Source organism: Electrona antarctica, assembly GCF_951216825.1.
Source record: "Electrona antarctica genome assembly, chromosome: 6".
In the NCBI taxonomy this organism is placed as follows: domain Eukaryota; kingdom Metazoa; phylum Chordata; class Actinopteri; order Myctophiformes; family Myctophidae; genus Electrona; species Electrona antarctica.
Window position 1 is genome coordinate 34,559,237 of NC_136811.1, and position 20,173 is coordinate 34,579,409.

General features: G+C 41.3%; 3 protein-coding genes across 3 annotated transcripts in view; 2 read left to right on the top strand and 1 right to left on the bottom strand.

Annotated features, from left to right (window-relative positions):
• rftn1b (raftlin, lipid raft linker 1b) overlaps positions 1–20,173 on the bottom strand; it is a gene marked incomplete at its 3' end in the record, with an annotated part of 282,384 nt that overhangs the window by 117,271 nt on the left and 144,940 nt on the right. The gene's annotated exons all lie outside the window — the stretch shown is intronic.
• On the top strand, positions 1,406–10,320 carry LOC306925051 (cysteine-rich secretory protein 2; the record flags this gene model as incomplete). The annotated part of the gene is made up of 7 exons (XM_079503733.1): positions 1,406–1,423; positions 2,643–2,714; positions 3,329–3,419; positions 3,804–3,946; positions 6,043–6,128; positions 7,480–7,562; positions 10,238–10,320. The coding sequence occupies 7 exons, from the start codon at positions 1,406–1,408 to the stop codon at positions 10,318–10,320; spliced, it is 576 nt and encodes a 191-aa protein (XP_079359859.1).
• Positions 10,246–20,173, top strand: part of plcl2 (phospholipase C like 2) — a 45,368-nt gene continuing 35,440 nt past the window's right edge. Inside the window, exon 1 of the mRNA XM_079504614.1 lies at positions 10,246–10,792. Coding sequence (XP_079360740.1) covers positions 10,469–10,792 — 324 coding nt within the window. The 5' untranslated portion in view covers positions 10,246–10,468. The remainder of the gene's footprint in view (positions 10,793–20,173) is intronic.

A 20,173-nucleotide genomic window follows, 5' to 3' on the forward strand; every position in this document is an offset into this window, starting at 1 on the left:
TCCACATATGCATTGTTTGCAGTGAGATAATAGGTCCATAATGTACACACCACTGCTATGTCACCCTGAGCAGGTGGGCTGGCCTTATAAAAGGACAGGACAGTCTTAAGAGTGAACGCCACTTCTTGAGAACCTTTGTGCAGGTAAGCCTTCACCATGACCTCACTAAATGCTTTATGGACGTTTTAGAATTTGACTACCAGGATAAATACAACAATAACTTAAAGGGATTGTGATATTTAAAAAAAAAGTTTTAGTACATTTTTCTTATTATTATTATTTTTCTGAGCTCAATTGCACCCAAAAAACCTGAACTTTGCGATCCAGTTGCAGTCCACAAATCCCATATATGACATTACAATTTGCCAGCAGATGTCACTGTTGAGGCCTGTTTTCATTGCAGCTCAAAATGCTTCAGAATCAGAACACATAGAGAAAACCCCAGACCACAGAAAATCCACTGAATGTTCAGGTTGTGGGGGTGTAATAGAGAGTATGCGCATGCTTAAAGTGAATGGCACATCGAGTGGCAAATCGAGTGGCAAAGCAACAGGCAAAGTGAGTTTAACATCGTTTAATGTTGTTTAATGCACTCAGTAGGCATTCCTGCATAACTTCCTGGTTTGATGATGATGTCACGCGCATACCCTCTATTGAGGTTATAAAACCTATAAAAAAAAAAGGAAAAAATAAAATAAAATAAAATGAATGTCATGAAACCTTTAAACTAAATTAACTTGAAATGGAAACTTGGCAGCCCTAAATCAATATTTCAACGAGTGAAATCATTTCTAGCATAATTTGGCTTGAAAAAGTAAATACACATTGCACATTTTAAGTTTTCATCACATTCCAAATATCTCAAAGACCAGTGATGTAAGCCTAGGTTTTCAATATGATGGGACCCAGGGGTGGTCTTTTAGATGGGTCCCAGGGACATTTTATGAGTCCTACTTCAACAACGTTAGAGTACAGTACTGAGTACAGTATTGCATCCCAAGACCCCCGGAGGGTGACATGATTGCGTCCTTTCTCAATTTAGTGAATCTAAGGATGCAGGCTATTTGCATCACTGAAAGACATTTCACATAATCATTGACAATTATTTTTTATACAGTATACAGGCATCTGCCCTACCTAACCAGGACTATGTATGCTTTGGTGGTTTGTCTCTTAATACTGCCGGGGGTTTTCTCTGGAGTGCAATGTGGGGAGTCTGGATGCAATGTGGTAAGCATATACTTTGTCGGAAGAAAAATGAATATCTTGGACAAATTTCACTCACTGATTAGTCCTGTCATGTCATGTTGAATTAAATAATTCTGACAGTGAAAAATATTTCTGCTACATTCATTGTTGAAAAACTAACTAACTAATAAATCTCTCTCTTTCAACACATCCTGCAATGTGGGTCCATAGCCAGGTAAGAAATAAGTGAATGTTACAGTGGTCTCTCTTGTTTTTTAAGACATTTTATCTCCCTTAGCCTTAAGCCCTAACCACACCAAAGGGTCACCACTCACCATGCAACTCCTTGGGTCAAAACGGTTGCAACTTTCAAGGAGTTAACGCTAAAACCGTCTTGACCCTTTGGCCATTGAATTCCATGCGTTGAATCACTAGGGTCAACGTGGGTCAACGTGGATCAACATGCAACAAGACATATAACACCGCTAAAACCGTCTTGACCCTTTGGTGTGGTTAGGGCTTTAGAGTGGGTTGGTGTTTAATTACTTAAATCCTAGCCTACTTAGTTAGTTGACAGGAGTCCCCCAGGGTTCTGTACTAAGCAACCTCCTGTTGTACAAAATATCCTACAAGCTCACAACGCGTCACGGAGTGACGCATTATACAATTGTAGATCAGTTATTTCCCCTAAATGTTCATCCCAGGTTCAAAAGGTTAAAGAATGTGGTAGTGCCAGGGTACCCCTAGGGGTCTTTGAGGAGGGTCTGAGGGGATGGGTACCCAGCTAAATTTGTTAATATAGCAACTCACAATTATGCTGTAAGCTTGTAGATGTGCAATTTTTTAAAGAATTGTGAATTTGTAACTATTTAGAAAAGGTTTAACAACATAAATGTCTTATGGGGGTCCCTGGCACAATTCTTTCAGATGGGGTCTGCAGCAAAATAAATATAAATTTGGGGGTCCATGACATGATAATGTTAGAAAACACAGCCATAAAGCAGCAAGTATATTTCCACTCCTTGCTAAAATATCTTTGAGCAGGACATTTCCCTTGACACCATGCCAACAAATGTTACAGAAATTATAGGAGTTGGCACAATTCTAAATATACATTGCTTTGTTAATGCCAGCCTTTTTATCAGTGAGTAGATCAAGACATTTTTTGTACCAGAGTAAATATAATCCTTGTGTTTACCTATTAAATGTTTACCCATCACATTTCTTAGTGTGCGTGCGTGTGAATGTGTGCATGCGTGGGTGTGTCTGTGTGTGTGTGGACAACAAACTAGTGTACAATGTACATAACTTTAGATGAAAGGCAGGGGGACAATAATGTGGTTGCAGAGTGCTAAGAATTAAATAGGTTTTAATGTCTTTTTCATTGTTCCTCTTCTTCTGAAACACGCGCACGCGTGTGCATAGAATTTTGTGCCAATAATGTGGACGTTCAGGCTGAGATCGTTAACACCCACAATGCATTAAGGAGAGCAGTTGAACCTACTGCTGAAGACATGCTAATGATGGTAGGCCTGTTAATTCCATACATGCAATAGTTCCATATACTGTATACAATAAGTATTAGAAGTACATACGAATATCATATGCTGTGGGCATGTACAGTAGTAATAATGTCTAAGAAATGATACTTAGCTTGAGGAGTTAGTTCAGTCAGATATACTCGAGGGGCTCATTCAGTGTTATGCAAGACACACATGTCATTCGCTGATGAGGCAATCAGCTGACCAATTGGGTGGGGTATTTAAGCTCACCTAAGACTGGATTCTTCGTTCCTTCCTCTGCATATGTGTTCCTGGTATTATTCTGCAGTTTGCTCTCTGCGCCACCCCAGCACCACCGGTGGGCTCTGCTATTCCTGTTCCCCATGGGGGGGTTGTTATTGTATATCTATCTCCCTGCTTTTAATGATGGTTGTATAATTGTGCTGAGCAGGGAGAAAAATGTAGCAGAGCCGAGTTAAAGAACATCTGTTACGTAGAAAATCAACTTTCGCTAGAAAAGAGGGTGGGAGGGGGATGCCAGCAAATTATTAACTTGCAAGAGTCACTTTTTCACAAGTCCTCGGTTTGGAAATAATCTCTGTTTCATCAGACTTTTATATGTTACCTTCCCTTTATAGAGTTGGGCAAATGATGTAGCACAGTCTGCCCAGGACTGGGTTGACAATTGCATTAATGAACATGGACCACCCAGCTCCCGTTTACTGAATGGTATGGTATGGTTCACTTGCCTTCCCTGCTCCGTCCTCTACAGACAAGAGCTTTACAGGAAACTCATGCAGTGGTTTAAAAGACATCCATTCATCAAAATGTTGTCATGTGTTTCACCGATCACCAACCCCTTTTCCCCCCTGTATATGTTTCTTTTCCCTTTTTACCTCCTTTATGATGAATTCCTGTTCTGTGGCTATATAGAAGTGTCTATTTGTACGTCTCTCAATGTTTTGTTGAATTGAACAAGGTGGACCCTCTTATAAACAAGTGTAATGCTTTATTGGGTCGTCCACTCACAGTTAACAGTCTTTGTATTGAGTTGTGCTTGAAATGTACTGTAATTCTGCAAACTGTTAATACATATTTCAATCAATCAAACAGGCTACGAAATGGGTGAGAATCTCTTTTATTCCAGTGATGGACACGACTGGTCTGTGGTGATCACGGCTTGGTATAACGAGGTGGGACATTATCTGTACCCCAATGGATCCACCAATGGACTATCTGTTGGGCACTATACACAGGTAAAGGGATCAGTCAATTTAACACTGGAAATGACTATGTTATGCTTAATTGGTCTTACCTGTATTATTTCCCCCCCCATTGCCCCCTCGCTGGGGAGGCACTGGGGAGGACTGGGGGGACACTGGGGAGACACTGTGGGGGACACTGGGGAGGCACTGGGGGGACACTGGGGAGGCACTGGGGGACAATGGGCACTGGGGGGACACTGGGGAGGCACTGGGGGGACACTGCAGGGGACACTGGGGAGGCACTGGGGGGACAATGGGGAGGCACTGGGCACCGGGGAGGCACTGGGTAGGCCCTGGGGGGACACTGGGGAGGCACTGGGGGGACACTGGGGAGGCACTGGGGAGGCACTGGGGGGACACTGGGGAGGCACTGGGGAGGCACTGGTGAGTTACTAGGGAGGCCCTGGGCAGACATTGGGGAGGGTGGGAAGGCACTGGGGGGACACTGGGCAGACAGAGGCCTGCCTCCCCCATGGCGCCCTAGGCGGCTGCATGCGTGCTCGGCCTGTAGGAAGGGCCGGGCCTGGTATTAATTAATCTCCACACACACCCTTCATTTAAACCCTATTATATTTAAATGAACTGAATAACCAAGTGCTCTGTACTTGGTCCACTCATTTTACCCTACACCAAATCTCTTCTGCAAAAATAGCCAATCTACAAGCTCACGAGTCACAACGCACCACACTGCTATGCATTGTGTGAGCTTGTATATCATATTTTTGCTGAATGTCTTCCATAGGGTTACGCTAGGGTCCATGTGGTTGGGTTCCACACACACACACACACACACACACACACACACACACACACACACACACACACACACACACACACACACACACACACACACACACACACACACACACACACACACACACACACACACACACACACACACACACACACACACACACACACACACACACACACACACACACACACACACACACACACACACACGCAGTTCCTAAAGCGTGGACCCTAGCGTAACCCTATAGCAAACCTAAACTGGAGATAAGCTGTAGCCAATATCCTTCTCAACTCAACTGTTCAGGATGCTGTGTCTAAACATATAGTGACTGATAAAGTGAGGATGGACTAATAGCCAGTGAAATAGAGCACGAAGTCCTGACGTCACTGTCAGTAGAGGGCGCCAGTCCACAGGTTTGTGTAATTTTTATTTGCATTGAAATCCCCATAGATATTTAATGTTTCGTGGTTAGTACGAGTTGAGTCACCGCCAGCTGAGCTTAAGTCAACGAGGAATCTCAGGAACGCAATGTGTTGACAGCTGGGCGTGACGTATATTAGCAGCAACATTGCTTTCATATGTAGTTTCAAGGCTATTGCGGCCACATTAATTCCATTTTCTCCAGAAACTGGCTGTATCAAATATGAATGGACATCATTAACGACGCACAGCCACCCCCCTGACAGAAAGGCCAGGATGATCGATTTATTTTTCAAACACAGTTCTTATATGAAGCGACCTAAAATCCCCCTATGGGGATTTCAATGCAAATAAAAAAATACATGAACCTGTGTACTGGCGCCCTCTACTGAAAGTGACGTCAGACTTCAGTGCTCTATGCCGCACAGTTTTATCTTGGAGATGCTTTTATTTATTCTGCTGCAGAAATATGTGTATTCTCTGTTGGGCAATCTTAGTACTGGGGCTGATGTATACTCTTCATACTTGAGGTCCAGTATGATGGTGCACATTTTGTAACACAAACAGGTGGGGGAGGAGGGCTTGCTGAAATCATGACAGAATATGACAATCACAATTTAAGCTTGTTGATTCCCTCTAGCCATATACAATTTTGCAATTCCATGAGTATTACTGAAATATCAACAAATATCCATCCTGAATTATCATGTAATTGTTATTTTTTGTTCAAATAATATACAAACAGGTTAGTTAAGTTTCCATTAATTTATACTAAATGAGATGAGGAATAATAAGGTATTCTGAGAGCTGCAGATTGCTGAGTTTCTTGCAGTATATCAACTATACAATTATTGTTCCGTCCTGTTAACAATAGTGGTTTGGTACATCTTGATAACAATGATTTCCTTTCCAGGTGGTGTGGTACAGCTCATACAAAGTAGGCTGTGGAATGAAACTGTGCAACGGTGTCTACCTCTTTGGCTGCCATTATTACAGAGCGTAAGTTAAATTAGTATCCACTATCCAACCTTTATTCCTCATCTTCAAAAAACGTTTGTTCATTTTATCATCTACTCAGGCTTATGTGAACACCCCAGACAGTTTTTAAGTTGCTTGATTCAGTATTTAGATATTTGATATTAATTTTAGCTGCCCCGCCCCCTTCCCAGAACCCACTGTAACTTCAACCTCCTTCCTATAGAAACCCACCCAACTTCAACTGTGTTAGATTCATCGAAAACACCTGTTTTTTTTCCCTGGTGACTCACACAGCCCTCCTAATACGTGAGGTGCCCGTGTTTTTTTTTATATTACTTTTTTCATTTATTTTAAATATTGTTTATGGGGCCTTATTGTTTCCCTGAATTATTAAAAATAAATGAAAAAGTAATACGAAAAACACAGGCACCGCACCTCACATAATAGGAGGGCAAATGACCAAAAGTTTTTTTGAAAGTGAAATATCCCTTTAAGGATGGGAACCCCTTCTGTAACCCCTTTTGGGGTAGCTGTTTCTATGTACACTATATAGGAACATAATTTTTTTTGTCATTTTTGAATACATAGTTTTTCAGAAAAGGATTTAGCATTTTTAGAATCGGCCTCAGTCCTAAATGGGTAATAACAATGTACCTGATGGGGCTTTGGAATAGCGCAAATGGCATAAGACAAATGCACTCAGGGGACACTTAGGAAATACAGGGGGACATTTTTTAATTGGTAGGGTTTCTTGTATTTAACTTTAACGTTGCGTAGCGATACTACTATCACTGCGTGGATATTAGTCTTGTCCCTTTTTTTTAGCAATGTCCCGCCCCATATTTGAATACTGGGCCCTGGTTGATTATAGCATGGTTCCAGACAAATCTGGTTGGCCGTCACCATTTCGGACGTCGGTGAAGTCCTCCCACAATTGAGAGGGGCCAGACTTGCCTGGGGCAATATGCATTCCAAAGGCAGATGAAGGCTGGCTATGTCGAGGCTATTATAACTTTGAAATGCCACTGACGTTTGTGATACAATACTTGTTAACAAAGTACTGCATGTGCAGACAGGCCCAGAGGCAGAAAGCATGTTACATGTAAACTTTGTGTCCTGCTTGGGGTGAATAAGTGGTCCACATCATATAAGCTACTTTTTACATCACACTGTAACTTAATTTCATTCACCACAAAGTGAAAGCAGCATCGATATGTGTTATATCAGTTGAGTTATGTGCACTGCAGGAAGGAGATCCATAGCCTTTCCCCCCTTTCTTTTTTGGGCCACATTGCATATCAAGTCAATTGTCACAAAGAAAGTGTGTGACAGAAAGTGATTATGACAATTATCTTCCTAATTTATCCAACAGCGGGAACTTTGTAGGTGTGGCACCTTATTCGCACGGGCCTCCATGCGCTTCCTGTCCCAATAATTGTGAAAATAAGCTTTGCAGTAAGTATATTGGTCTCACACACACACACACGCACACACAAAGTGTAATACAGTAGACTGAGATAAGATTTAAATTCAACTGTATTTGCCTAAAGGTCATTTTTTCATTTCAGCCGACCCCTGTAAATATGTGGATGAGTACATCAACTGTCCTGATTTGAAGAAAACATATGGATGCGGAAATAAATCTGTGGCTGCCTGGTGTCCAGCTACATGCCTATGCGACACTGAAATTAAGGCAGTAGGCAAACGATAAATAGGAAATATATGTCTCTATATAGCTTATGCAATTTATATTTCCATGTGGTTGGGTCGGTTAGGTCGGTTAGGTCGGAAGGTAACAGGGGGTGCATGGCCAAAAAGGTTTGGGAACTGCTGCTCTATACTATAAAGGGTGAATCTGACTTTGATTAAATAATTCCTTTGATGGTTGGTTGTTTGGTCCCTGGGAGACAAGCCAGCCAAACTGTCACTGAAAGATAATGTGTGACCTGATATTGAAGAGAAAAAACTGTACCACTTAAGAATCATTGTGCAATACGCTGTTGAGTGCCAAAACAAGAAGGCCCTAATCCACCACATATGCACATGCACTATGGCAGTCAATCTCCCATAGTCGCAGGAAGAATGGTTATGGGAGGGTGATACCACTCACCAGCTTTTAAAGAGTGAGGAAGGTGCCATGGTGTCAGATCTGGGAGAAGCTTGTGGTGAGCAGCCTGAAGTCAAAGGATAAACTCGGAATTGATAGCATACGGTATATTGAAATCTATAATACCTCATAATCTGTTATTCATCTAATAATTAATCTAATAATACAGTGGAATAGTATATTTCAATAACGAATGATTACTTAACCATGGTTTGATTGGGTTTTCTTGTTGCATTCTCTGACCTTGTACTGTAACTAAATGTGTCACTTTGTGTAAACATACATTGATTGTCCATAAAAGTGGGCAGATAAATAAAACGACATTAATACACGCTGACCATGCATGGAGGTGACGAGTCTAAGAATGAATAGCAGATATACACCAGCAGATGGCTCTGTTGTACAAGAATTAAATGACGTGAACTTGAAAGTGGAGAAACACAACAGTCATGCCCAAATACTTTTGCCAATACCACAAGAAACAAGCAAAGCAAGTTTAAATGCTTTAGTTGTCCAATTAACATATTTTGCAGTGAAATCTCTCTCTCTTAACACGCACGCACGCACGCACGCACGCACGCACGCACGCACGCACGCACACACACACACACACACACACACACACACACACACACACACACACACACACACACACACACACACACACAGTACAGTAGGCTACAGTACAGTACAAAAGGAGTCATGGTGAAGAACATTCTCACTTTTCTTCAAATCACAATCAGGTAAACAAAATTAATAAATAGGCTCCTACCTCTATGGCTCAGTTAGATTTTAAAGTGAACCTCCGAAGATCAATTTGCATATTTTGAGTTCCGGTAAAAATACAAACATACTGTCACTGTAATGTATAATGTAACTTTATAGTACGTGTGGTCCTTGTTGTAGAAGTGATTGAACAAAAGGTGAATGGTAAAACACTGGGACGGTGGATACAGATAAATCACTGCCTCCTGCAGAGTCCTTTACTAAGCAACTGGTGATGCTGGACTTTTTCGATAAGACTGAAAACTACCTAGCTAGCAGGTTAGCCAGGTCAGCTAGCAACTATACTAGCTTTAGTAGTACACACACACACACACACACACACACACACACACACACATCAATAAGCAGTTTTCTCTCCACACAAACTCAGTCAGACACAGCCACAAGCTCACAGCAACTTATGGAAGAACGACCTACTGTATTTTCTTCGACAGCAAAAGGCAAGTATGAAAAGCCAAAGGATCGGCATGGATTTATAATCTAAATTGACAGACGAGATGTCTTTTTGTTGTAACATAAGAGATACGGGGAGATTGGCTGAAGGTAGAAGACCGCGTACTGTTTGGGGGGTTTACACAAACACCTCGATAATGCTCAACAAAACAACAACAGAATAGAGAAGTAGCATTATTTTGAGGAAAAATGGATGTTATGCATTTAAAATGTTTCATGTTGACAACCTCACACCCCGTGGTAGCCGCAATTTGCAACACTAGATTTTTTTGTAATAATGGGATGAATGATGAATCTCATCCAATTATATAAAAAAATCGTGTTGCAAAGCCTTTCGTCCAACAAACAAGACGTATTTTAACTAGGAAAAAGTAGCGTCGACACTTTTCCTCGTTGAAGACAGCATATTTTTTGTGGAAAGTGGAACGAAAAGGCTCGTGCGAATAAATAATCAAATATAGATAAAATAAAAAAATACTAGACAACCGCTGTACGAGTCTTGAAGCTACTCCATCGCTTTGTAAAAGTAATAACAGATCTACAAACTAACAAAGCTCCCCGGTGCTACGCGTGCTATGTTTGTGGATCTGTTTTATTTTTCGCTTTTTTGTTGTTGCAAAGCGACACCGTCGTACTGCGTGCCGAATACAAGTAAAGTGAGCTCCTCTGAGCTGTAACTGAAACCACTAACTAGTAGCCTGCCTATAACACATTCATACAGCTTCTACTACTGTCATGCTGCCTTTAAGTATGCTAATCAGTCTGGTTTCTTTCCTTTCCACAGACCTCCTCAATGGCAATGCACGAAAAGCAGCGTTTCCGCTGCCTGATATCAGCGTGGCGATGAACATGTGTTGTCAGATATGAACCGGAACGTTGTCCCATTCTTAACATGTTACTACTACGAGGCAATAACAATAACAGAGGCAGGGAATTGGAGTAAAGCTGAAACACAAGGGGTTTGCTTCTGCAGCTTAACGGCTCCACCAGTCCGTGTGAGCTAGAGAAAGTGCCTATGGCGGAGCTCGGGGAGAACGACAGAAGCAGCAGCGTGCCTCCCTCCTCGTCAAATCCAGGACACACAGCCGTGCCGGGCGACGAGGACGCGGCGGCAGCAGCAGCAGCAGCTGGCAAGACGCATTGCGAAGGCTCCGTCTTGAACGGGGACTGTGGTGGGATCATATCGGGCAACAATAACATGGTCGGCACGGGGTGTCACGGCACCGTGCCTCCTCCTGGCAACCAAGCCGGGCATGAGACATCGTCCACCGCCAACAACACCACCTCTGTGGGTGTAGATGCCAAATCTGGAATACCACGCAGAAGCAGCATTATCAAGGTAACGTTTAAGTTGCTGTTGCAGGATCACTGGATGTGATTATTATTCTGCTGTCTTCATCATGCCTCATGGCTTATTTGACATGCAGCATTTCTTGCTCGCATTAAACCACCCCTCCCATTATATATCGTATGCTTTGCTTTTTCCAGCAACCTCGCCCATATGAAACATGGCTAATGTAAGCGAAATAAATGGTGGGGGTTTACACAGTGCAGAGCAGGCCAGTAATGAGCCATATGCTGTGCTTTGAGTTGACGTTATTTTGTGGGGATGTGTCGCTTATTATTGCTCTGTCGAATGTGTCACTTATCATCAGTTAAACACTGTCTGCATTAGAAGGGAAATAGCTCATGAGGACAACACGCATGTTTAAATCAGCCCCCTCTCTCTCTCACTCACTCGCACGCTCGCACGCACGCACGCACGCACACACACACACACACACACACACACACACACACACACACACACACACACACACACACACACACACACACACACACACACACACACACACACACACACACACACACACAGATTAAGTAGGCAATTTCACATGAGTCATAACAACAGTCTTGCATTTTTGGATGGGCAAAGAACACTATTTGAAGAATTGTGTGGGAAATCAAAGTACTAGAAAGTCACCGATTTGTAGGTGTTCAAAAATGAAGATGGTTTGGCAGGGAAAATATTGGTTGGCAGGGTGATCTGATTGTAAAAAATGCTGTTTGTTTGTGTTGGAGGAGGAAAAAGTAAAGTAATACATTTGGTACATCTGGCTGTCATTCTGTAATCATACAATATAATCAATAGGCTACACAGATTTATGATTTATGATTCTACATGATTTATTTTGTTTTTGGTGCATTCTCGTGACTTGGACAGAGTCTAGTAAGTTCCTCCTTGCCTTTTCCAGGGCAGTTTTTGCGAGCAACACATTCTTGCCTTGGCACGACATGTTGAACTTTGACACTCTCTCTGCTTGGAGATTGATGGAGGTAATATTGACATTTCTGGCTTGTAAAGCGCCAAGTAATCTCTCGCCACACAAGGATCTGTCTCGGTTCCCATGCCTGGCTAGTGCAATTTATTCAAGTGAGATGTTCTCTCCTGTCAGCTGGAGCTGGACTGCCTGACAAGAAAAACCTAAATCGAACATATTGAAAGTTATTTGAATAAGAAATAGCTGAATTAATTTCAGCCCCCCATGTTGGATTCAACCTCAAAGCTTTTCTGTTAGGGATGGAGGCCTTTATTCAAATAACATTCTTTAACAAGCCTCTCATTGTTGCCACTGTATACCAGTTCTTGTGGAATTGACCAGTCCAGTTACAGTACCATGGTTTTCATGAGGTGGTCCGGTGCCAGAGGATTTTAGCCAACAAATTATGCTCTTTGGAGCATTACCAATGCCCCAAATGCATTAAGGAGAATGTCAGACTACATAATAAGAACCTTCACGAGCACTCATGACAAATTGGTACAATGCACTATAGGTCCTTATGCTGTCATTTCAAGTCATTTCTCAGTACAAAATAGAAGGGAAAATGTCAGCTGAGCATGAGTCATGGTCGGTATGGTAAAGTCTGACATGTCTGACAACGTAATGGCAGCAGGAGATTAATAACTTGTAGTGGCAGTGGGGTGTGCTGTAGGTCCGGGCTGGGTATTCATTAAAGAGTTTCATAGTGGGGTGAGGGGTCATTCTGGATGTATATTTTCTTCAATAGTCTTCCATAGATTACTTTTCAGCTTAATTATAATTCATTGGCCAGTGCACTGCAATTTTCTGTTTACATTTTGAATTGCAAACTAACTCCTGAAGAGAAGACCCTGGAAAAACACATTCCTAGTCCATTACATTGTGGATTGTGCATCCACTTCTCTTCACTCCACCGCTGTATACTGAGGAGGTGTCAGATCCAGTAAGGAGTATTCGTTTTTGAGTGGTGTAAACCACTCCTACAACTGGCTTTGTTAGTTTACGTGTCTGTCTGTCTGTCTGTCTGTCTGTCTGTGCTCAAAAAATGAGCATGGTTGCTATGGCCACCCAGTTTTTCAGCTTTGTTAGTTTACGTGTCTGTTCGTACCAAAACATGAGCATGGTTGATGCTGATTGGTTGATGCTGATTTCATTACGTCAGACATTACGTCAGACCACAGCTGATCAGGCTATATAATACCTTACACCACTCAGTTCACACGGGTGTGATTTTTTAAATTAGAATTTGTTTAAGTGCAAGGTAAATGGTGCATTTATATTGCGCTTTTATCCAAAGCGATTCACATAGATTGTCAATTAATTCACCCATTCACACACCGATGGCGGAGGAAACCATGCAAGGCACCAATCTGCACATCGGGAGCAATTAGGGGTTCAGCGGCTTGCTCAAGGACACTTCGACACTAACTCTGGAAAAAAACGAGATCGAACTGGAAGCCTCGCAGTTCCCATCCAGCTGTTCTACCGGCCACTGTGACTCTACCCCTGAGCCACTGCCGCAAGGTGGAATGTTTTTTCTTTTCTTTTTGTTGGCAGCGACTGTGGACCAGTAGATGGTGGCAGTAAAAAGCACTCCTAACTGTCATTCAGAACTATGGTTAAACTGCGAGGGTCGATTAGGTCGATGTGGTCAGGAGGAGGGCTGTCATGTTTTCATCTGAAGAGCTCTAGCACTCAGTGTTGTGAAACCTGACTTACAGTAATATTGTAAGTTGGGTGGAGAGAAAGCAGATAGGGCCACATCAAGCAGATAGGGCCACATCAAACCTACATGTGTGAACAGTTTCTTATGTGAAAAAGACATCAACAATCAACATTTATAACACAAATAATATAACAAATCCATTTGAAATTATGAATGATAATCATAATCAACAGTTATACGTTCTCCTAATTGCAATGTCAGGTGTGTTGGTCATAACACTCCATAAACTAAAAGCAACTGAACCCACACTTACTGTAGGTAGGATGTACAGCTGTGCTATATGAAAGAGCTTACCCATCGCTTAAGAAGGCTTTTGTGTCTACTGAACCATTTCAAATTATTTCTACACCAGTGAACTGTAACAGCGCATTCTTAAGGGCGGCTAATTGCAGTAATAATTAATAAGCAATGTCTAAATCTTTGACTCCCACCTTACACTCAGATTTGTCTTTACCAGAGACATGCTTTTGTTTGTTTTTTGCATTATTTTGATAGTAAGATTGGGATGGTCCTGTAAGATGGAGAGTAAGCCGGTGCTGTGATATTTATTCAAATAAGTGCTAGATCTCTATATTCCCGTAGCAATCATTGCTATAGAGCAGTGGTAACCATTAACCAATTAGTCGATCACGATCGACGCGTCGACTTCAAGGCCGTCACAGTCGAATAGATTTGTGTATTGTGCACAGCCATTCGTTCAATGAAAGTTTGCCAATGCTCTCAGTAAATATGTGAATTAGTCCAAAGAGGGCGGGCCGCTCGTATAACCCCTCAATGTGAAAGTGGATAGGCTACGCTCGCTCGCTCGTTTTGCAGCACTCCGCCTGTGGCTGACTGTACTATGCGGCACTCAGTCTGTCAACGACAGGCTGCCGGTAGGCCCATGTCACCAACAATGTTACTTATTGTTTTGCTTTACCGGCCGGTTCCGCCTGGAATGGACCATCCCCAAACTATTATGTGCCCAAATGAACAAATTGATCAGAAGTTGACAGTGGAATTGTGGAGGGAAACCTCAGCACTGACAGAAGATCAGCTCAGCTGTCAGTTACAATGTAGGTGTAGGATGTGTAGTCTAGTGGGAAGAAGGGGCTATCATGCACCCCCCCAGAAATATACTTCCAGTGTTTCCCCTAGGGTGAAGTTGCAACTGTGGCATCCAGTACGCCTTTCTCTTTAATTAATTAATTCATCAATTTTCCTGAAAATATTAAGTTAGGTGTCTCAGATGGACCGTGTCGCTGTGGCTAACTGGCTATTTATAATTACGAACAGTTCTTCATGTCTATCGTCATTGTTTCAGTGACAAAACACAACGACCTCTTTCTTTTTCTCCCAAATAATGTCCGCATCGGCAGCTATATGGTTTACCCCCCACGGTCCCGAGGCATAAAGCAGCAGCCAGCAGGTGATTCGGACGGTGATGGTAGCTACAGTGTGGAATTCACTGTGCACGTAGCTCTACGTTTACTTTGGAAAGCTCTGCCATACAGCTACAAACAGCGTGGATATATTTGAATTTAAAATGCCTGCTGCTTTGATTGCATGCAGGCTAATTAACAAGGCTTATTGAACAGCTGAGAAACCTGCACATTTAACCTCATAGAAAAGTAGCGAAAATTAACTACAAAAACAAATCAAATGTATATGCTGAAGTCTGTGTCATGTGTCATGATGTCATATTAGTTTTATCTGGCCCAAGAACTCAGCAGCAGGCATTTGGGTTGAAAATAGTGATGAGAATGAAAGGAGGCGGGGGCGAGGTGGCTTTGTAATGGGGCTACTACAACCGGACAAGCATGGACTTTCCATGACTTTATTTAATATGCTGAGATGATAATGATCATGATCATGGACAGGCAAGCGCAAAGTTATTGATTTGACCCAGAATATGAATTGATGTTGTTCTGTAAATACAAGCTTCAACATAAGTTAATGCGTAAGTTGAGGCGTCCATATTATGCAACTTTACTAGCCTTGGATCAAGACTATCATAGATGTATTTTATCGAGTCTGACTTTTACTTTCATAATGCAAATGTCAGAATCAGTCAAATACATCTATGACAGTCTGCGTGCGTTCCAGTGATCGGATTTGTGCCGTGGAGCCCTACATTACTAAAACCTTTGTGACCCATAAAGCTGTTACCCTAGATTCGGAGCCTATAGGCCTGTGGGATGTCTAACTAGGGGTTTGTGTGGGTGCTGAATCCATTCCAATCATTAGGTTTTTTTTGTAGGAACAATGGCTATCTGAGCCGATAATTGGCCATGCCTACTTTTGTTTTCAGGGGACCAATCCATCAAATTGTGGTGGCCATAATTTTCACTTTTTTGTTGAGTGGTGTATATAAATACACCACTGACGAAGAATATAAATTCTTGGGGTTCCTACAGTCAAATGGAAATGGGTACAATTTGGCATTAAAGGGGCATTCCACTCATTTTCAACATTTTACTATGTCATTAATATACCTTAGAGCTGTTGTGTGGAAATAATAAAAAAGTTCCCCCATTCTGTGTTTACTAGAACTAGAGGTCTGAAAAAAATCTGGTGAAACTCATCTTGACCATGTTAATGCTTTTTTTCATAATTACAGTTCTAGGAAACACAGAATGGGGGGACTTTTTTATTATTTCCACACAACAGCTCTAAGGTATATTAATGACATAGTAAAATGTTGAAAATGGGTGGTTTTCCCCTTTAACTTTGAAAGGTGAGGTTTGTGATAATCAGAACAGAAATGCATCTATTACCATGGTGCAGCCATCCCCTTATCAAGTGCATACTGATTTTCTGTTTCTTGTTCCCTACACAAATGATGAAATGATGTCCTGCTTGCATAGCTTATGGAATGGATTCAGCACCCCCACAAGCCCCTATATATTTAGACATCCCACAAGCTCATATTGGCCAATTTATATTTTTCCATCAGGTCTTCTCAACTTTGATTGGCTCCCACAAAAATTCCCAAAGCAGAAGCGTCAGTGCTGGGCAACAGGGGCAGCTTCTGAAAGACATACGTTGGGTTGGAAGTAATTCTCAACTGGATGAACTGTGAAAGTAATATTTCCAAGAGAAAAGCGTCACCTAATTATCCATCTGGTTCAGGTGTCTGGTCCATATCCAGCAGCGTTAACCAGTTCCACTGGAAATTGACATGATTGATTAAAGATCTGTGACCATTTTTAGCACTGGGAGCTTCTACTATCTCAAATTGCACATCACGTCTGTTTGTTCCAGACGACTTACACTCATTCCCAATTTCCAATGCATGAAGCGCATTGAAGCCTTATTTCTTTGTGTGCCTGCTCAGGTGTCACTGAATAACTGGTCCGGGGATGATGTGAAGTGGGACTGGCAGCAGGCAGTTGTTTCAAGGGTAGCTCAATGACTTAGCAGTGATCACACTTCAGCTAAAGTAATTGTAAGGCATGGCTATTTCTGCCCTTATGCCCAGATGGATTATCCTAGTAATAAGCCTAATCTCATACAACTTTAAAAACACATTTAAGAACAGTTACTTAGATAATGTGCTATATAAAACTCAAAGCACATAAAACAGAAAATATGCCAACAATTCCCCTAAAGTATTTTATTTATTCAGCTACCTTAGACATTTTGATCAATATTTCGAAATGGAAGCTAGAATGTGAAGAATCAAGACCATCCTGTGATGTTGATCAATTATCATTTTACCACCTTAGAAATATCGTCAAAATCAAGCCCTTCCTATCCACCCCTGACTTAACTAAAGTAATCCATGAATTTATTTATTCACGCCTCGATTACTGCAACTCCCTGTACTCTTGTCTCTCCAACAAATCCATCCAACGTCTACAACTAGTTCAGAATGCTGCAGCCCGAGTCCTGACCGGACCGGTACAACAAAATACGACGAATACATCTCACCAATCCTGGCATCCCTGCATTGGCTTCCAATCACTTTTAGAATTGATTAATACAATCTTATTAATAACTTGTAAGGCTATCTCTGATCTGACCCCATCCTACATCTCTGATCTACTCAAGCCCTATGTCCCACAGCGCACATTGAGGTCCTTTTATAAAGCTGCTTTTAAAGCCTAAATGTTTTACTAAATGTTCCTAAATGTCCTACTCCATTTCTGTATATTGCTCGTTTTATCTTTTTGTTATTGCAAACTGTTGTTTATGAAACTTTATGGTGTGCATTGCATTAGTTTTTATTCTCTGTGAAGCACCTTGTAACCTTGTTTTGAAAGGTGCTATATAAATAAAGGTTTATTATTATATTATCAATGTCTATGCACAATAAGTGGAATGGCTGTAATTTATTCAATAACATCAAATATTGACCGATTTCAAAGGATTTTCATGAATTTGGGATTTTCGGTTTAATAACTATTCTCATGGCAGACTGAACAGCATTTGCAGTTGAGAATTGGAGTCACACCAGGGGCGTTTTTATGGCAGACCCCTTACCAGTGTTTATGCCAAGTTTTATGCAGATCGGAGCAATGGTGCACCTTGCAAGTCTGCATGTTATACACATGTTTCCCTTTTATGCCCCTATATGGAGATCTCTGTATCTGTTTGCTAGCACTGGGCAATTCATCAAAAAATTTATCGAAACCAACATTAAAACCTCTGAATTTTGTTGTTATTATTCATGTCATGTCTATGAATTAATTGCATAGGGTGCATTTGGTGCTATCCCAAGTTTTTAACTGAATGTTTGACTATACTCTGTTGCTGTTTTATGTTTATGTTCAATAAACTATTCAATCAATCAAAGGCTAACTTAATCTTGCTCATACATGTAGGTTAATTGAATAATCAAAAATCGGAAAAAATAGTGATCCCGTAGTATTTACAGATCTTGTGTGAATACGAGGGCAGTGAAAAAAGGGGGCTAAAATAATAAACCTGGCAAAAAAAAGTCAATGCCCAGCCCTACTGTCTCCCAGTGTTATGGGCAGACAGTAGAGCTGGTCAATATAACTTTTTTGGAGATCCCTGAAGGAACCGGATTTCCATTTATGCCCATTTATTGACATAATTATCATGGTTCTGGACAACTGCCAGAACCTTCCGACTTACTTCACACAGGTACCGCGTCCGCACTGCCTCGGGTCTTCGGCGATACGCATGCCAGGTTTGAGGGCGATTGGTTGGATGGTTATCTCAAGATACGCAAATGACAGATACACATGCATACCCATACGCACAGAGAGAGCGTGATTTATAGACGGATAGATATAAGATTAAGTTGCAGAAGAGTGAGGCAGAGGCACACATTTTTGTTTTTCAATGTTCTTAACTTCTTAATAGGACAGAGCATTGGAGCATAGCAGCCCTCCTTGGCTATCCTCATCCCCTTCCATCTGAAGTAGGCCTTTTTTTCTTGATTAGGAAATGATGCATGCAATCTGAAATGAGAAACACTGCTGGCAATGAATCAAAATGTCAGGATATTGGCTGTAGTTGATGACATATTCTCAAGGTCCTGTGAAATATTTAATTTACAGTAGCCATAAAACTGCGTCCGTTGTAGGTTCCAAACAATTAACCAAAGTCAGGGTTAAGCTGATTTGCTTCTAAAATAAATAAAATATTGAAGGTGTTTTTAATTTAAAAATAAATGTAAGGCTTATTAGCCAGGGATCCTTTTAAGCAGACTAGTGCAGTGGTCCTTGCCTATACTATAGCATGCATTTGTGTGAAATCTGTGAATGCATATGGATGCGTATGGAGAGTACAGTTTTGTAATTGTATTGATCATGTCTGCCTTCAGGGCACCATGTAAAAGGTCAGTCTTTGGTTTTGAAAGAAGATAATCTATATGAAGCCTGATTTTAGCCAGCCTCTGATCAAATGAAATGTACTTCTATTTTCTCATACAAAAATTATAATGTTGCTGTAGTGTATCTACAGTATATAAATTGCTAAATTAATGAAGTTGTGTTCTCTTTGTCTGGTAAACTAGTTGATCATGTTGCATGCATTGCAAATGTCACTTGATGCTTAGCCCACAGCTATTATGCAGACCAAATCCATGGTCAATTGTATGAGCTCTGCTACTGTACATGCACGTTAATACAGCATTAATCATTTTCAGGGGCTGTATTGATGTGTTAATACTAGGGCTGCATAATAATAATACAAATAATCATTATTTTATTTTTCACACGTAATCATGAAAGTTGGCAATTAATCTTATTTGGCCAGCTGTTGCCACTCTTTGCCCTGCTCTCTTCACCATTACACAAGGTTTAATAACCAGAACATTGTACAACCCATCTCCCCTCCATCAGGCTCATAGAGTCACAGAAGACATTACGTATCATTTGACCAAAGATAAGGTTCTAAAAAGAACAAGTTATAGAGCGTCGCAGTCCCGCCCCCTTTCATGACGACGCTAGGACCTGAAGTGAATTCCTCATTAATCTTTTCCCATAGACATTTCAAAGAGTATTTATTTAAAGACGATTACGCCACGGAAAAAGCCAACTCGAGTTGTGACAAATCATGACAGCCAACAACATTTTGAGCCAAACAAATAATTACAAAGAAGAAAAACTACAAAAACAGTGTTGTTTCTTTTAATTTTTATCCCACGATTTTGTAACCCATTTTTCACCCCTGTGTCAATTATCTAATGTGATCCTGGGCTTTACACACCCTCCGCCAA